Source organism: Lethenteron reissneri, chromosome 14 (assembly GCF_015708825.2).
Source record: "Lethenteron reissneri isolate LAM-NWPU_2019-01 chromosome 14, ASM1570882v1, whole genome shotgun sequence".
Classification (NCBI taxonomy): Eukaryota; Metazoa; Chordata; class Hyperoartia; order Petromyzontiformes; family Petromyzontidae; genus Lethenteron; species Lethenteron reissneri.
In genome coordinates this window covers 8,586,174-8,603,961 of record NC_083792.1, presented here as the reverse complement: position 1 = coordinate 8,603,961, position 17,788 = coordinate 8,586,174, and the positions used below count along the sequence as shown (strand labels likewise).

The 17,788-nt window shown below is 49.8% G+C and overlaps 1 protein-coding gene across 1 annotated transcript; it reads left to right on the top strand.

Moving 5' to 3' along the window:
• Positions 1-1,499: 1,499 nt before the first annotated feature.
• LOC133342350 (hepatocyte nuclear factor 3-beta-like) lies at positions 1,500-7,723 on the top strand. Its single transcript, XM_061551457.1, has 2 exons — positions 1,500-1,960; positions 4,418-7,723. The coding sequence occupies exons 1-2, from the start codon at positions 1,874-1,876 to the stop codon at positions 5,867-5,869; spliced, it is 1,539 nt and encodes a 512-aa protein (XP_061407441.1). The 5' UTR covers positions 1,500-1,873; the 3' UTR covers positions 5,870-7,723.
• Positions 7,724-17,788: the final 10,065 nt, after the last annotated feature.

Below are 17,788 nucleotides of genomic sequence, written 5' to 3'. Positions count from 1 at the left end.
TCAAAAGTAACAAAAATAGAGAATAGGCGACGTTTCGAGCATTTACCCTTCTTCATAGCATGTGAAATCTAAGTGTACGTATGTTGAACTTCTTTCGCACCGTACAAAACCAACCGTGATAATCCGAGGTGCGAGTGCACGTGCTACGAAGATCGACCGACCGTCATGTTCATCTTGCGTGCCATGAACAAGGTCCATTGCCCAAAACGTCACGAATTATACGGGTAAGGGCACACACCTACACACCGTGTTATCGACGAATCCATCATAGAGGTTTTTGGGTTAGATCGTGTAAATGTATAAATGTGTCGTTAAAACCCGCCACCACCCGACACAGCCAACGAGTAAGGGTTGTCACGTAAACAGAACGTGGCCAATTCGTTAACAGTACAGCACACCGGTTGTGTGTTGGAGAGCCAAGCCACAACATTTACAATCTGAGAACGACGTTTCGCCAGTAATTCCAACTAGCCTCATCATGAAACTAGTTGCAATTCGTTTCTAAATGTTGTGGCTCGGCTCTCCAACACACCGAATTGGCATGTCCTGTTTACGTGACAACCCTTACTCGTTGGCTGTGTTGAGTGGTGGCGGGTTTTAACGAGACATTTAGATATTTAGGCGATCTAACCCAAAACAACTCTATTATGGATGAAATTGGTCGCGAAAGCCTACGTGTGATCGACGACTGATTTTGCGCGTGTTTCTATTCAAAACGTCGCACTCTGGTCACTGGCTGCAGTGCGAGTCGCGGTGCTGTAGAGGGCCTCGTGGGGGTGCCCTCGTCTGCGTGCGCGAGCGAGCGAGCGTGTCTCATCACGTCTGACAGGTACACACAAAGACACAGATCCCCCGTGTAGCCTTAACAGACGGTTGGGGCAAGTGCTGTTTGCGAGCAACCTATGAAGGCCGGAACGGCACACGACTGGGGGTGGGTGACCAGCACCACCACGCCCGGCCGCCTTTGTCTCCCTTAATGGCGAAGTTTACACACCGCATCAGGTACTCATTTGAGGCTGAGTCGACCTAGGGGAGGAGGCCCGGGACCGGTTCAGATAATCGTCACCGGTGTTGGCCGTTAGCGGGAATCGAACTCGGGACGCCGGGTTCATAGCGCAGCGCGCTAACCGCTACACTACCGCTCCCCACAGGTACACACACGGACACACACGAAGGGGTGAACCGGGGGGGTGAGCGGTGGGAAATGTGGTGGGGCTAGGGGAGGGGGTGTGGCACAGGGAGAGAGGGGAGGGTGAGAGAGGGGGGCGGGATAGACGTCTACGTGCAGGAGTTACTCTGCGTGAGGCTACCCCCCGCCGCCGCCCCCCCACCGTGCTGGTGACGTGGAAGGTGAGTGGATGGAATGAGAGGCGACAGGACTCGGCGCTCGCTATTAAAGTGGGAGGTGGGTGGGTGCTGCTGGAGTAGTGGAGGGGGCGTGTGGGTGTAGGAGGAGGGAGGGGGCGAGTGGGGGGAGGTGTGCAGACGGAGTGAGTGGACGCCCACCCCTGTATAAGGAGACCAACCTTCATACGGGGGAAATACACGCGAGCTGACGAGCGCTTGGCTTGGCTCAGAGATTCTTTACGCAGCAGCAGCAGCAGCAAGCCGCGGCGGCTCGACCCAAGTCGATGCTTCTCACGTGGTCTTAAGCCGTTCGCATTGCTCGACAGACAAGCCCGGTGCGCCTTCTCCCCCATCTGTTCTCGCGTCGCGGGCACAGCGCCTCGATTTCAAGCCCCGAACCAACCCGCCGCTCCCCTCCCCACCAAGCAACTCGTTCCCAACTCCCACCGAGGCGAGCTTCTTCGCAAGGCTGACCACAGGGACGCGTCTGGGACTGCAGGACGCTTCCACGCTGACGCGGTCAGGCATGCACAGCTCCCCCGCGCTTCTAAGCCCCGTTAAGATGGAAGGACACGACTTGGAGTGGAGCAGTTACTACAGCGACCCGGCCGAGGTGAGGTTTCGGCTGTTGGACATCAGTGCGATCTTCGTACGGAGCGCTGCGGCGGGAGCGCTGCGAGAAATGTCGGCACGACCTGCGAGTTCGTTTAGCGGGGATTTTATGTCGAGATTCAACATCGTCAACAATCCACCTTGAGCAGGCGTGACCTACTCCACTGCTGGATGAGACAGTGGTCTCCTCGATACCCCCAACCACGAATCGTCGACCTGTGCGCGATGTACGAAATCGCCTCTGAAATATATAAGTTAAATATGTATATATATGTATGAATACTGTAAATATAAATACACACAAATTCGTGGTCTTAATGCGCGCTCGTGAGCGTTAGAGCACAGCGCGTATCCGCACACGAATGAGATTAGTTTTACCAAACGTACGGAAAGCGCATTTTGGTTAAGATTGATTAAGGTTACAGATCATTATAAAGCGTGCATGATGAGCCATTTATAGATACCCCGCTAAAATGATGAAAATAACATGGTCGAGAAGAGGAAACATTTCTTTCAAAGCGTCTGTCTGCGCGTCTTTGCTCTCGTCTCAAGGCGCGTATAGTACATATACAGTATATAAATCACCGGTCTGGACAAAGAGTCGAGAGCGCCTTTCGAGACGAGTGGGGTTATGTACAGATGAATGATCGCCCTCATTATTGCCCCGATATCCATGAGCTCACACGAGTCGCGCGATTGAGTTCAGTTTAGGGTACGATCAGTGCACGCGCGTGTGCGCGTGTTTCGGCGAATGTTAAATATTGACGCTCAATGATCCTAAACAAACAAACAAATACAACATTACCATACCTCCCCGTTCTTTGTAAAGCTAAACCTCCGCTCAATTAATCCGTACCACGATTCACCGTTAAATAAATATAAACTAAATTAACTTTAAACACGGGAGCGAGCGTCATCTCGGAAGGCATAAAACGACATCCTATTAACCACGCGGACTACATCCGCATGTGTGAGTCATATTGTCATAAAAACAAAGACAATTTGCCGCCTATATAATCTATATATGCTGTATGGTGTGTGTGTGTATATATACATGGTCAGAATTTTCTCCCAAATCGCACTGGCCGGCACAGAATGGCGAGGTATGGTCAAAATCACCACGACGTAGCAACACAGAGCATTGGCTTTTGACACAAGTCGCGATGTATTATACAATTAAAAGTCATGTTATCTTAGCAACATTCGCATCCACCTTTTTGGCATTAACGTCTATCGTCACCAATTATAATTAAAACGTTTACGCATGAAATGCACACGATTATTATGATTATTTAAAGCGGCCATAAACGCTGTTAAACAGGTCAGGTCGGCAGTGAAGTTTATAGTTTGTGATGATCATTCATTTATTATTTTCGCGTCCATGTGTTTATGTGTTTGTGTATACGTGTGTGTGTGTGTGTCGGGAGCGGTAACGTAGCGATTAGCGCGATGCGCTACGAACCCGGCCCCCCGAGTTCGACTCCCGCTCACGGCCAACATCAGTGACGATTATCTGAACCGGTCCTGGGCCTCCTCCCCTAGGTCGACTCAGCCTTGAATGAGTACCTGGTGCAGTGTGCAGTAAACATCGCCACGAGGGAGTGTGCAGTTCCGGCCTTGCTCGCTAACAGCACTTGCCCCAACAGTCTGTTATCGACGAATTTAGTTTTAAATCAAATTTCTACCATATATTGCATTATCATATATAATTGCTATATATTATTTAGAATCAGATTTTGTTACGAGCAGTCTCACTGTATGCGTACACACCCCCCTTTTGTCAGTTATCCACTGTTAGATAACATAGAGCTTCCTCACGCTATGCTAGTGGTGGCGGTTGTTTGACCATATTTCACCACGCTGGGCATTCGGCCCTGCTGCTGTTACGGCTGTTGTTGTTGGTGGACTACTCTCGCCTTACAATACCTGGCAAACGTATATCTAGCTGCATTTTTCGTAGCAGGCCCGACACTGCTGATGATTTTCTAAACAGTGGAAACCAGTGTGGGGGATGTCCCTGCCTTACACGCGTGCAGAGCGCCCGTTAAGACCCCAAATCGCATTGACGAATTGAGAATCCCGGAGGATCACATAGTGCACACGCGTAAATAGAAACCCGGACACCAACACGAATCTAACATCGACATGGACCCGTGCTCGAATTCCACTGCGTGGGTGTTGGCGCTTCCGCTGTGCGGCTTTCGAGCTGCTGCCACGCGCAATGTCCGACGTTTCACCCCACGTGCCGGGGAGCTGCTAATTCAGACGTTTAAAAACACACCCACGGTAGCAGCAGTCGTAGTAGACCTATGGATGCCACGAACACTCCACCGCTGACCCGTTGACTGAACAAATCTGTCTGATGCCACTCGCGGCTTAGCGTGCCCGGGGACAGCTCGTCCTCGATGCCGATGCCGCGTCACCCGAGTCTGACTCCGCTGCTGTTCCCTCCGCTCAGGGCTACCCGACCGTCGCGTCCATGAACTCGGGGCTGGGCGGCATGGCCGGCATGAACTACATGTCCATGACGTCCATGGGAGGCTCGGGGGCTCTGCCCTCCGTCCCGTCGTACACGGGCGGCGCTGCCCTGCACGCCGGCTCTGCGGCAATGGGCGGCATGGCCGGAGGGCCCGTGCCGATGGGCGGCGGCGGCGGCGGCGGCGTCACGGCCCTCGGCGGCGGCCTGGGCGGGGTGGCCGGCGCGGCGAGCCCCGGCATGAGCGGCCTCGGTGCTCAGGCCGGCTCCATGCAGGCTCTGGGGGCCTACGGGCCGGGCGTGGGGGCCGCCGTGAGCCCCATGGGCGGCTACGGGCAGGCGAACCTCGCCAACCGCGCGCGCGACTCCAAGGTCTACCGGCGCAACTACACGCACGCCAAGCCGCCGTACTCCTACATCTCGCTCATCACCATGGCCATCCAGCAGTCGACGCACAAGATGATGACCCTCAACGAGATCTACTCGTGGATCATGGACCTCTTCCCCTTCTACCGGCAGAACCAGCAGCGCTGGCAGAACTCCATCCGCCACTCGCTCTCCTTCAACGACTGCTTCGTCAAGGTGCCGCGCTCGCCCGACAAGCCGGGCAAGGGCTCCTTCTGGGCGCTCCACCCGGACTCGGGGAACATGTTCGAGAACGGCTGCTACCTGCGTCGGCAGAAGCGCTTCAAGTGCGACAGGAAGCAGAAGATGCCCCAGGACGGCAGCCGGAGTCCGACCAGCTCGCCCGTGCTCGGAGGTTCGGTCGGCGGTGGCGGTGGCAGCGCTGCGAGCGGCGGTTCGGCCCAGAGCGGCGGAGGTGCCGGACATTTGTCCGACGATGACAATGTCGGAATGTCGAGTCCGCACGGCTCCATGGGCGAGCAGAGATCTCCCATGGCCGAGCTCAAGCAGCAGCAGCAACAGCAGCAGCAGCAGCAGCCGTCCCGTCTGAGCCCAATGTCCGATCAGCACACGCCATCTCCCGTTCACCAGCTCCACCAGCACCACCACCAGCACCACCACCACCACCAGCAGCAGCACCAGCAGCAGCAGCAGGCGATGATGCAACAGGATTCGCTGACGAGTCCCCTGTTGCCGCCGCACGTGCTCGTCGACACTCACGCACACCTCAAGGTCGATCCCAACTACTTCAGCCACCCCTTCTCCATCACCAGCCTCATGTCCTCCAGTCAGCAGCAGCAGCAGATGATGCAGCAGCAGCAGCAGCAACAGCAGCAGCAACAACAGCAGCACAAGCTGGACTTTAAGTCGTACGAGCAGAGCATGCCATACTCGAGTTACGGGTCGCCCATGAGCGGAGGTCTGGCAATGGGAGGAATGCAGAGCAAGGGGGTGATGGAACCCACTGTGATTGGCAGCGACGCGTACTACCAAGGTGTGTACTCAAGGCCGCTCATGAATTCCTCTTAATTGGACGTGAAGGCAAAACGGAGGGGGGGTGGGGGGGCGAGAGATGACGAGGGCTTTAATTTTGTCATGGAATACTTGTTCAGAGCGCCCCCCTCCTCTACCCGACCCAACCACCTGGACCTCACCTCCTCCCATCCACCCCCAGACATCCTTTCGCCCCCCCCCCCCCCTCCTCCTCCTCTGTCTAGTTGTAGATGGGAGAGGGGGGGGGGGAAATGTTAAATATTTTCCGGAGCTCAGCCCAGGACAGCTCCAACTGTCTCGGCTGAAGTTAAGCCCTGGAGACGACAATGCATGTCAGATTAAAAAAAACACACACACACACACAAAGACAGAACCAATGTGTGAGAATCGATGTCATCACATTCCAGCTTTAATAAGTTCAGGTGAAATTAGCTATAGATATTTATGAGCTCCCCCCCCCCCCCCCCCCCGAAAGATAGGTTATACGTTCTGTTAATATTAATTGTTAAATCGTGTTTCTTTCTCTCCCGTAAAATAACGTGTCCTTAATTAAATAGCGCCGTCTTGTATATATATACATACATATACAGTTGTGTAGTGCTTAATTAATTCGCCGTAATATTGTTTACAGGTTAGTCTTTACATATTTAAGATATTGTTGTTGGGTTTTCTTTTGTTTGTTTTGATATGCGTTAATATAATTTCCCCGTAGTGTGTCGAGATTTGATGGGTTGTATGCTGTTACCATGCCAACGCGTGTACAGAGTGTATAGGTTGTTGTTGTTGTTGCTAAGAGGCAAAATCGGAAGAGTTTGGAGTGTGTTTTTTTAAATCAAGAGATGTACAAAAGATATTTTTTGGTCGAAAGCAGACTTCCTTAAACGAATTGTCCACATATCAGCTTTTACAGTCATAGCAATATTTTATCCCCATAAAAATACGCGATTATATATATTAACAAAAACATAATAATACTGCACTCTGAAAACAAGATCAGGCGAATCAATTAAGTGATTCGGGCAGTTTAACGGACAACTCAAAAGTCAGATATAATAACGATTATTGTCATTATTGTTATTTTTACCAATATAATCGACTTATTTGCCTATATCCGCTGCTGGATGAAAGCCTCCCCCATGCTCTATCAGTCATGGAGCTGCACGACCCATACTCGTGCGAGGGTTGAGCGAAACCCCCGAGGCTCGTAGGACCAATTCAGAGAGGAGTCGCCACTGATGTTTGCCCCCAGCTGGGAATCGGACTCAGCTGGCCGGCGGTCTAAGCACACAGTGTGCTAACCACAGTGCCACCGCTCACCAAAAAGTCAAATTTCGACTGCGAGAAAAACGCTCGTCGAGGCTGGTTGAACGATTCTAAATTATTAACAACATCTCATCAGCAACAATTTAAAATATTTTAACGCGCACAATTTTCATTCACTCACTCACCCAGATCATGTTTCAGAAGGCAGCCCAGAATCGACGCCAACAAACGCCCGATGGCTCCGTGATCCCAGAATTGGAATGTTTGGTAAACCCGCCTAAAGATTGTCTTCTTAAACATTCAGATTGTTGAAAAAAAAAGTTATTTGATGTGAGATGATGCCGTTCTGAATTAGTTTTTTTTTGAGTCGCGCCTTCCGACTGTCCGAAGCTGTTGGTGCACTTTTTTTTTGCTAGTTTCACACCCCTCCTCTTACCGTCGTTTTCACGAATGTAATATATTTAACTTATTTTGTTGCAGTCTGCTCAAACAACCGGTTCGGATGTCCTCCCCAATGGAGTCAATGATCTGAGAAAATGTAACTTGTCAGAGATAACAGAAAAATATATATAACAAAAACAAACATCACCCAATGTTTTGACATCGCATGGAATAAATAATCTGATTGAACGGACACATGTGCTTCTGTGTGCTTGGGTTGACTGTCGGAATAATAGGCTTTTAACGCAACAGCTGATTTAACCGTCAGCATCATCGTCATCAGCCGTGGTCAATGATCCACTGCTGGATGAAGGCTTCCCCCAAAGCCATCGTGACCGATCCAAAATGCCCACGATGCAACGGCCGGATAAACTTTTAGAAATAAACACGTTTATGCTATGTTGCTTGTGTTTAACATACGCAGCACCGATGGATAATGCGTAACGGTGATGATGGTGCCGATGATTGACAGCCGATGTCGGTCACGCTGATTGGTTGACCATTCTTCACCACGTCGGTCAGTGTGGGTTGGTGACAAGTTAATTAATGCGTTCATAATGAAATTTTAAACAAAGAATGTTCACAAATGTGAGCAGATTGGATGTGGCGCAAGGCATTGGAACTTCCACGTTACCATATTCACCAACCCGCTCTGGGTTACGGGGATACGGGGTTACAGGATTAGGGGTTTGCCCCGACCAGTTCATGTATCACTCGCCACTGGTGTCGGCTGCGGGCCTGGAATCGAACTCGGGTCGTCAGGGTCATAAGCGCAGTGCCTTTAACAACTTGCGTGTGCGTGATTAGCCCAGCTGACATGCATCTCCTAACGCGTGTCATTTGTGCGTTTGAATGTGGACAAATCTACACACACTTACTCTCTTGGAACATTTATAAAGCGTGGCATTCGTTCAAAGATTGTATGTGTCTCGTATATTGAAATGTCCCTGTAATAGGGGAGTTAAATTACAAACACAGCTCACAAGAAGTGCGAATTACAAAGCGTGGAGTCTTCTAAAATCATGACGCCATATACAGGGTGGCCAAAAAATCAGGACACTCGGGTGATTAATGCACGATGCATGAATTCTCATTTAAAATTAATTTAAATATTTACGCGATCTCACTAAAAAAAACTCAATTATGGATGATATTGGTCGCGAAAGCCAACTGCGTGTTAAACTGAATTTATGAATTTCAAAAAATATTCCAGGTATAATTATTGAGGGTTCTTGGTCGAGTTTTAAAAATTATGGATTTGGGGTGACCCCAAAAGACAAAGTAACGTAGATATTGATAATTGATAAAATATTAACTTAAATATTAAATAATTTAAACTCTTTAATGCCAGTGTTAAATAAATGAAATAAGCCTGTATGTCCTGACTTTTGGGTTACCCTGCATTTAGAAATCTAACATTGCTACACTCATCCAATACAATCAGTGCCTTACAATAAGACCATACACCATTAAAATACGACACAAGATTGCAATATTCATCACTGCAGATATATTCACCACACATTAACTTTTGATAGGGCTTGCAACACAACCTGGGCTTTCCGCATCATGACGCCACACTCAAGAACGCAATCATGAAGAATTCAACCACACACATCCTCTTCCCATAAGCCTCGTTTGTTTTGAATAATTCTTTATGAAATAGCCCATGTTTTGGGAAGTGAATTAAAGCGTTTAATCCAAATAAGGGCACGTTTGAAGTACTGATAGAATATGAATCCATATATATAATACATAGTGAAACCCCATTTTCATACGAATTTATTGGGTATAGTTATTACACTTTATTTTACAAAGTGAGAACTCTTTGAGATTTCAAATGCCTTGTGCAAAGGTGACCCAGGTGTGCCCCATACCCAGAGTGCCATTGTTCATGCCTTATCCACTGCTGAATGAAGCCCCCTCCCACCACATCATCCGTACAGGAGTACATGATCATGATCATCATCAGTCATCATCATCAGTCATGGCTACGTGCGGTGCGAAAGAAGTTCACCATGCATACGCACACCTCCCTTGCGATGTAACAATCAATCCAGTTCCCGCAAAGACGTGTATGTATGTTTGCACTTTTGCACGGTACATAGCTAACCGTGCTGATCGAGTCAATGTCATTTGCTCGATACTTTCTCTCCAATCACTGCCACTCCGCTTTTTGGCTTGACCAACGGCCATCACCCATTTCCACTGATTGGCGTCCACTCTAATCCACATCTACGCAGCCGCCTCTCTCTCTCTCTTAGCGATACGCCGAATGAAGGTTTGCTAAATCGGGCGTTTCCTTTCTGCTCAGTGAAAAAAAAACCCCACAAACTCCTGATTCTATAAAACTATTTCAACCATAAACTACTTTTTATTTCACCAGGTAAGTCCCACCGAGCTAATGTTAGCTCTTTGTCAGAAGCAACCCGGCCACAACCGGTGGCTCAACGAAGTGGCTTGTCGTGTTTAAATGTATAGCAGCCAAATACTGTAAACGCGTGATGTTGATTCTAAATGTGGAGGGAAAAACCGGAGGACTCGGAGAAGAATCCACGCAACCACGGGGAGAGAGGGACACGCAAACTCCAAATATACAGCAGGCATCAGTGTCGGCATCGAACTCACGACCTCCTGTATACTGGGCGAGGTAGTTAACATCTCCTTGCCACCGCGGCACCCACGGACAATTCGATGCTCGACTCATGAGCATCGCTTCAATAACCCGCATTGACCCAACGTGGTGAAGTATGGTCAAACAACCCTCACTGTGGAAAAGGCCTCTCATTCAACAGTGGATTGACAAATGGCAATACATTTTTATATTTTCTCATATTGTAATAATCAAAATCACGGCTAGACATTTCGTAGAGTCGTGACATCTCTTGTGCCCGTGTGGGTGTAAATGTGTCGGTGCAGTCCTGCCAGCTATAACCCCGCCCACGGCCAACACCAGTGACGTGCCGGCCTTCATAGGTGCCACAGCACTTGCCCCAACAGTCTGTTAAGGCTATACAGGGGATCTTTGTTTTTGTGGGAGGCATCCACCCCATCCATCCATCCACTTTCAGCGCAAGTGTCAACCCTTGATTCCGTAGTAGCTCTCAACAATTGGACTGAGGAGGGAGGGAGGGTGGGAGGTGGGATGAGGATGCAGGAGTGTTTTAAAATCTCTTTTCACTCAGAGCCTCCATATGGGGGGGGGGGGGGGGGGGCGGACCCCTCGTGGTGCAGAGAGACTTGCCGCTGCCGACACCGCGGGCCGAGTCGGCCCACCCAGGTCGCGGGCGGAACACGGCGTAATGGGTGTTTATTGTGTTGTAATGGGTGACCACGGGGGAGCTATTACATCGGTAATGGATCACAGGACGGGCCACAAGACGACGTTTAGGAGTTGGGAGGGTTAGTGGGCTGGACGGGTGGATAGAGAAGGGGGGGGGGGGGTAATGCTATAGTGGTGGTGGTGGTGGGGGTGCGAACAATGCTGGTGGCTACAACTCAATCGCTGTGTTGTGAGCCCCCCGCCCCAACCCCCATCACGCACACGGTTACAACAATTTACACAACTGCCCCCCCGTCCACCGTCAACAACAACAACAACGACTAACAAACAACGTTGGTTCGAGCGAGCCTTTCCCATCTGATGTTGGGGGAGCAACAAAGACAACGACGCTTCCTCCCATGAGCAGTCTCATACATTGTCATACATGTCCTACTCGGTCCAGAGGTTTGCCCACACCGACTCCACGTGCTGCTTGAACCATGCACTTGCCAGACAGCCGTGGGCTGCCTACAGAGGGACGCCTGTGCACGGCACGTCGCTCTATGTATGTGGACAGGCGGGGTGTGTTTAGGAGTCGCGTGTTATCTGCGTATCTCTTTTGCGAGTAAAACAGATATCTATTGGAGCAATTTGCCTGTAGAGTGGTGCAAATGACGATAACAATGCCACGAGGAAGGGGCCATTAGCCGAAACGTCGCCGATTATATATTTAATTCCAATTTAGGGCAGCGTCATTGACAATCGCGCCGAGTTTGTGTTTAAGTTCTTTATGCTCGTGCCACGGCAGTGTCGTAAAACAACGTGGTTACATATCCAGTGTACACAGGGCGATCCGTTTATAGATACCCCAACAAAATGAAGTAGCGATGTTGTTGTTAAATCAATTTAGTTCCACGTCTACAACCAAAGCCGGCGAATCGAGGCGACCGCCCCGGGCCCCGCGCTTTGGGGGGGGGGCGACGGAGGTGAAGGGGGCACACAGTGATTTGCCCCTATGGCCGGACCCTGTGCCCCACCGATCTCACTGCAATGTGCTCCGTCTTGACCCCCCCCCCCCTACCTCTCGACCGTCTCTTCTGTATCGCATATTGGAACCGTCGTTTTCCGCAAATGTTCCATCGGCCGTGTTGGGAACGATAATGTTCAGAGGGCGACTTGGAAATCAGTGGTGGGGGGCGGGGTATCTACAAATGGATCACGCCGTGTTAGTCACTGCGCTATGAAGTTGTGCATTTGGTGTCAGTCGTGGCTGCACGGAGATGCTGTCGCAAGCGCGCGACAACGGCCGTGTCGGGTTCCCTTGCGAGGTGCGTTACCTTCACCAAGGCCGCGACATCGACGCGGGGCCGTGCAGTCAACGGGCAGCCAGCCACACTCGATCTCGTCTCGTCTCGACACCAATAAACCGAATTCCGCGAGCGGTGGCCTGCGATAGGCCTTGATTCAGCGGTGGATAGAGCATGAACGGTGACGACGCCGACGACGGTGGTGATTGCCACGATAATTGCTATTTCCGTGTGCAATTTGTGAAAAGATCGTCCACTTATTTCCTTCCACGATGCAAAATAAAACACGCGACGAAACACTGGCCGGAATGGGCTCTCGTGTGTGGATCGCTGATTTGCATGGCCGCGTGTCCGTTGGATGTGGCTGAATGCATTGGACACGGTGTTTACATCGCGTTGTATTGTTGTGTTCATTTTGTGTGTTGAGATCACAACAACAACAACAACAACAACAAAAACACGCTCGAATCCACGCTTGTAAGGCGAGGCCCTGAGAAGTTTGACATGGAAGTGTGTATTGTGTTCTACAAATACAACGATTCCCCGTGTCGCCTGAATAGACTGTTGGGGCAAGTGCTGTTTAGCGAGCAACCCATGAAGACGGGCACGGCGCACGAGGGGGGCTGGTGGTGATCAACACCACGCGCGCCCGCCCGCCTTTGTTATTTCCCCACGCCGATGCCTTACGCACTCGTTTAAGGCTGAGCGTACACGCGGGTGGCTCGGGAACTCTTCAAATGTGGTCCACTGCTGTTTAGCCGTAAGCGGGAATCGAACCCGGGTGGGGGCCCGGTTTTGTAGCGCAGTGCTCCTAACCACTGCGCCACCGCTCTCGTGTTATGACACCATCACCAGCAGCAGCAACCCACGCCGCCTCGCTCAGCGCGAAGGTTTGTGACTCCCAGTGTGTGCGCTGGCTAACAGCGCTTGCCCCAATCGTCTGCTGAGGCTATACGGGGGATATTTGTATATACACACACAGGGAAAACGTGTGCAGTGGGGAGCGGTAGCGTAGCGGTTCGCGCGCAGCGCAACAACTCCGACCTACCCGCTCACGGCCACAAACACCAGGGACGATTATCTGAACCCGCCCTGGGCCTCCCCTAGGTCGACTCAGCCTCACATGAGTACCTGGTGCGGTGTGTAAACATCGCCACCGGGGAGACAAAGACGGCCGGGTGTGGTTCTGGCCACCCACCTGTTCGTTTGCCGTGCCGGCCTTCACGGGTGCGACTCGCTAACAGCACTTGCCCCAGCAGTCTTTATGTTTGTGCGTGTGTGTTTTATTGCATATGCACTTGATCCAACGATCTGTGTCGGTTACACGAGGGTGCGTTGTTTACGTGTGTATGTGTGCTCGTTATATGCATGTGCCTGTGTGCGTGTGTAGCGGGGAGCGGTGGGGCGGTGGTTAGCGCACTCACTGCGCGATGAACCCGGCGACTCGCTGTCGATTCTCGCTCACGACCAACATCGCTGACGATTAATTCAACCGGCCCTGGGCCTCCCCTAGGTCGACTCGGCCTCAAACGAGTAACCTGGTGCGCCGTGTATACATCAGCATTGGGGTGGCAACGGCGGCCGGGCGTGGTGCTGGCCACCCCACCCTTCTCGCGCTGCCGTGCCTTGGCTAACAGCACTTGCCCCTACGGTCTGTTGAGGCTATCCGGAGGGGTGGGAGGGTGGTTAGGGGCATCTTCGTCTTTGTGTATGGCGATCAATATCCTCAGCTCTCAAGACGGCCCCCTCCTCTCTCTCTCTCTCTCGCACTTGCACACTTTTCTCTGCTTGCCGCGAATACACAAAACAAGTGACGAACCCGCGACAAACGCACGGGGGTTCGCGAATACACTGGCGAATAAACACGCGTGCGGATTTTCTTGAAACGAATGAATGAACGTGCGAGCGAGCGAGCGAGCGACTGATTTAATGAATGGTGTGGGATGGGGAGGGGGGTGTGGGCGAGTTTGGGGCAAAATTGCATCGGCGAGGCGTGGAGACGCGCGGTCAGCGATTACGCACGCGGTCTCCGTGTGAACCAAACGGCGACCCAATGCACTTGTCAATGAGACTGCCCTCAACGGCGATGCTTCGGGCAATCACCCTTCTTCATTGTGAAAAGTAGTTTATTGGGGAGGGGGGGTGTTCATGTTTCTTCCGGCAATACAGGTGTGATTCAAGGGTTCAACGGAGGGTGTGTGAGAGGGGGGGAGGGGTGCCAGGTTAGGTGCACGCATCGCTAACGAGTGCGGAGAGATTATTGGTGTGTGTGTTTGTGTGATAGAGACGAAGCCTCGAGTGTGCAGCAGAGCAATGAACTAGCGAACCTCAAGCGAAAATAATTGTTACTCTCCATCGATTAATGCAAAAATCTTTAATATTGATGTATTTGAATATACTGTATTACAAGTTGTATATGGATCGATATGTACCCGACAGTTAAACAACAACAATGTGCCGTATAGTCGTACATATCGCTTCAATAACAAGTCAAATATTGTTGAAATTATTATTATTACCATCGGGTAATAGGTGACGATGTGACTTCACCACCAACTCTGTGCTGCACGCTTTGTGTGACTTCGAGTAATGCAACTCCATGCACACGAGTGTGTGTGGGTGAGCGTGTCGATGTTTGGTCAAATAACAAACCTCCACCGACCCGCACGGCGTGGGGGGGAAAGGCCGTCATCCAGCAGTGGATTGACCGAGGGGCTGGGACACGTTGCACATCTACGTTTTTTAATTAAATAAATAAAACAATTCTTGATCTCTGAATTGTATGAACTCATTTTTTTAACTATTGGGTATTTCGTGTGGATATTATTGGTCGTTTTCCACGCACATCTACAGATATAACCGTGTCATTGTTAAAATACTACATCTGCCTAGCAATGTGATCTCAAGTGAGTTATAGTATCTGCAATATATGTGTACAACGTGTATATATGCACGGTGTATATGCAACGTGTATGTATATACATTGCGCATATTAACAAACTCTGCGGTCAAACAACCCCGATGAGCGATATGGCCCAGGGAGGGCCTTCATCCAACAGTGGATTGACAAAAGGGTTTCAAAGCATCATTGTTATTATAGTTTTATGTAAAAGTAGACAAAATATTGTAAATACTGTATATGTATATCGTACTGTACTGTATATTACGACATAGGTTGTTGACGGAGGCAGTCACGCATTTATTTTAGAAATGTCGTTTTTAAAGGATGTGAGAATATTTCACGAACAGAAAAAGCGTCAGTAACATGAATGTATCACGGATAGCAGCAGGGTATACGCAAGAAGACAATATTACGAATTAGAGAAAGGCGAATACAAATTTATTTGGACATGTAATGAGAAAACAAGGGTTTTTGACTGGGCTAATTCTAGGTACCACAAAAAGCCGGGGAATATAGCGAATTAAGTTGCAATATGAGCAATAGGAACAAATGGATGCGACTGGGAGTAAATATCTCACGCGAAGTTCTTGAGTGAATATCATGGACAGCGAAATGAAAGGCCATTGACTGTCGATGTGTTTAAGACCGGACACGGCACATTTTTTTGGTTTGGATAAACTATACAATTTTATTTTTTTCGTGGTAGCTATTAAAACTCTGCCTCTAGTACCTAACATTGTTTTATACAAATGAAAAAAACGGTAAGCTTGTATGTTGCACAATGGGTTGTTATATTGTTGTAGTCTATATAGGAGCAAACTCCGTCGCTTATCGAGACTAAAAATTCAAATTCTCGACTGCGTCATTGCAACGGATGTTGATGCATTATAAATGGCGGCCGTTACACGTGACCACGTTTATGCTCTCCGTGTATTGTGTTAATCGGATAAATATATATACAAATACAACTTTATAACATTTCTAACCTTGAATATATCAACGTAAAGGCGAAAATATTCACCGTAACTTAAAACATATGAAATGAGAACGTAATTTATATGTGGATATTCAAGAATGTATATGTAGATTATGCAGCATATTCTCTTGGGACAATTGTGTACAATGTTGCAGACTGATAACAATTACAGTTGATCGAATAGCGTGTTGATTCAAATGTTTACTCTGTAGATAGTATAAAAGAGACGCAGCTTACAGATTGTTGTATGTACCATGAAAAGTGTCTTTAACCGAAACGGCCTATTATTTACGTACATAGTTCTGTTGAGGCAGCGTTATTCGAGAAAGTGTTATGTTTTTTTGTGTTTATTTAGGATCTACCAACGGAGTATTACTCACTTGAGTCTCAAGAATTCTTATCAGGAGGGTCCTGCTACATTGAGATATTTGGAGCCATAAACACCGGCTAGATTAAATCGACTAATTTGGCGATGTAGTGTGGCCATTGTGGGTAAATAAATAAACAAACGCACGCGCACACGTGCTCCCTATCTGCACTAAACATAACCAGTATAGTGTAACTCTACAGGCATTCTATAGGCTTATCAGATGCACAGTTTGCTTGCTTAAGCAGCAAAGGCTGGGGGTGAGTTCTCGAGTCTGGGAGGCCACTAGGCCGATGGACTCAAATACGCCTACGGATGTGAATGCATTTGCCTACTTTGCAGGAGATCTCATATTCCATATTGGCCATGCGCTGCTCAGAATAGCTCTGAATACCTTCCTTGTGCAGCTCTGAACGGGTACAGGAGCGACACGAACGCGTGAATACACGATGGTATGAATAATTCATGAACACTTAAAGGCAGGGGGTGGGGGGAGCGGTGGCGCACTGGTCGAGCACAATGCGCCGTCTCTCGTACCCGGGTTCAACTCCCGACCACGGCTAACATCAGTGGCGAGTGATTTCTCAAATTGACCAGACCCATGCTATCCACCCCCACCACCCCCTCTACATCAGCGCCTCACCCGGGCCACGGCGTGTACGGAGGGAGGCCTTCATCCAGCAGTGGATCGTACCTGGCTGCAAATCGAAACGGCAAATTGTCAATGCGTCACTTCATCAATCGCAGTGTGCGGGGGAGGAGGGGGGAGAACCGCCAATAAATAGCGAGACACGACATACATGGAATTTCTCGACCACTCTAAAGATAAACTCGGCTCGTTTTTACGCCGAGTTTGTTCAAGCGAATGTCCATTATTACCACTGCTACATATACATGTGTATACAGACACACACATACACGCGCGCGCGCATATGTACCTTCCTATTTTTTTTTTTTGGGGGGGGGGGGTACAAAGCAACGTCTTTGTTTTATTGCATCGCAGCACCGGGATCAGAACGACGATCAAACAGAAAATGTTTGTTAAATACGCGCAAATATTTGCAAGCTGCACATAGACTCTGTGACTCGGAGCCTAGCCCGAGCCGGGCCGGGCCACAGCGTCTCGTGCGGCGGAGGGAGACGTGGTATGGTTATATCGCTCGCTGCGAGCGCCCGTCTGCAACACGCGCGCGTGGACGTGTCCCTGGGTCCCGTAGGATCAACTCGGCATAAAATGAGTACCTGGTGCGATGTGTTTAAAGCATCGACACACTCGGGAGACAAAGGAAGGCCCCGGGTTTGGCGATGGCCACGTCGCGTGTGCCGTGCCGGCCTTCATAGGTGCTCGATAACAGCACTTGCCCCAACAGTATGTTAAGGCTATACGATGTGGGGGGGAGGGGGGGTCTTTGTCTTTGTGAATGTCTATCATATTCT

What these genes read in the sequence shown, in the direction of transcription:
- LOC133342350 (XM_061551457.1), top strand. Translation starts at nt 1,874, where the DNA reads ATGCACAGCTCCCCCGCGCTTCTAAGCCCCGTTAAGATGGAAGGACAC. An exon ending in ACTACAGCGACCCGGCCGAG is followed by an intron (nt 1,961 to 4,417) that starts GTGAGGTTTCGG and finishes CCCTCCGCTCAG; the next exon opens with GGCTACCCGACCGTCGCGTC.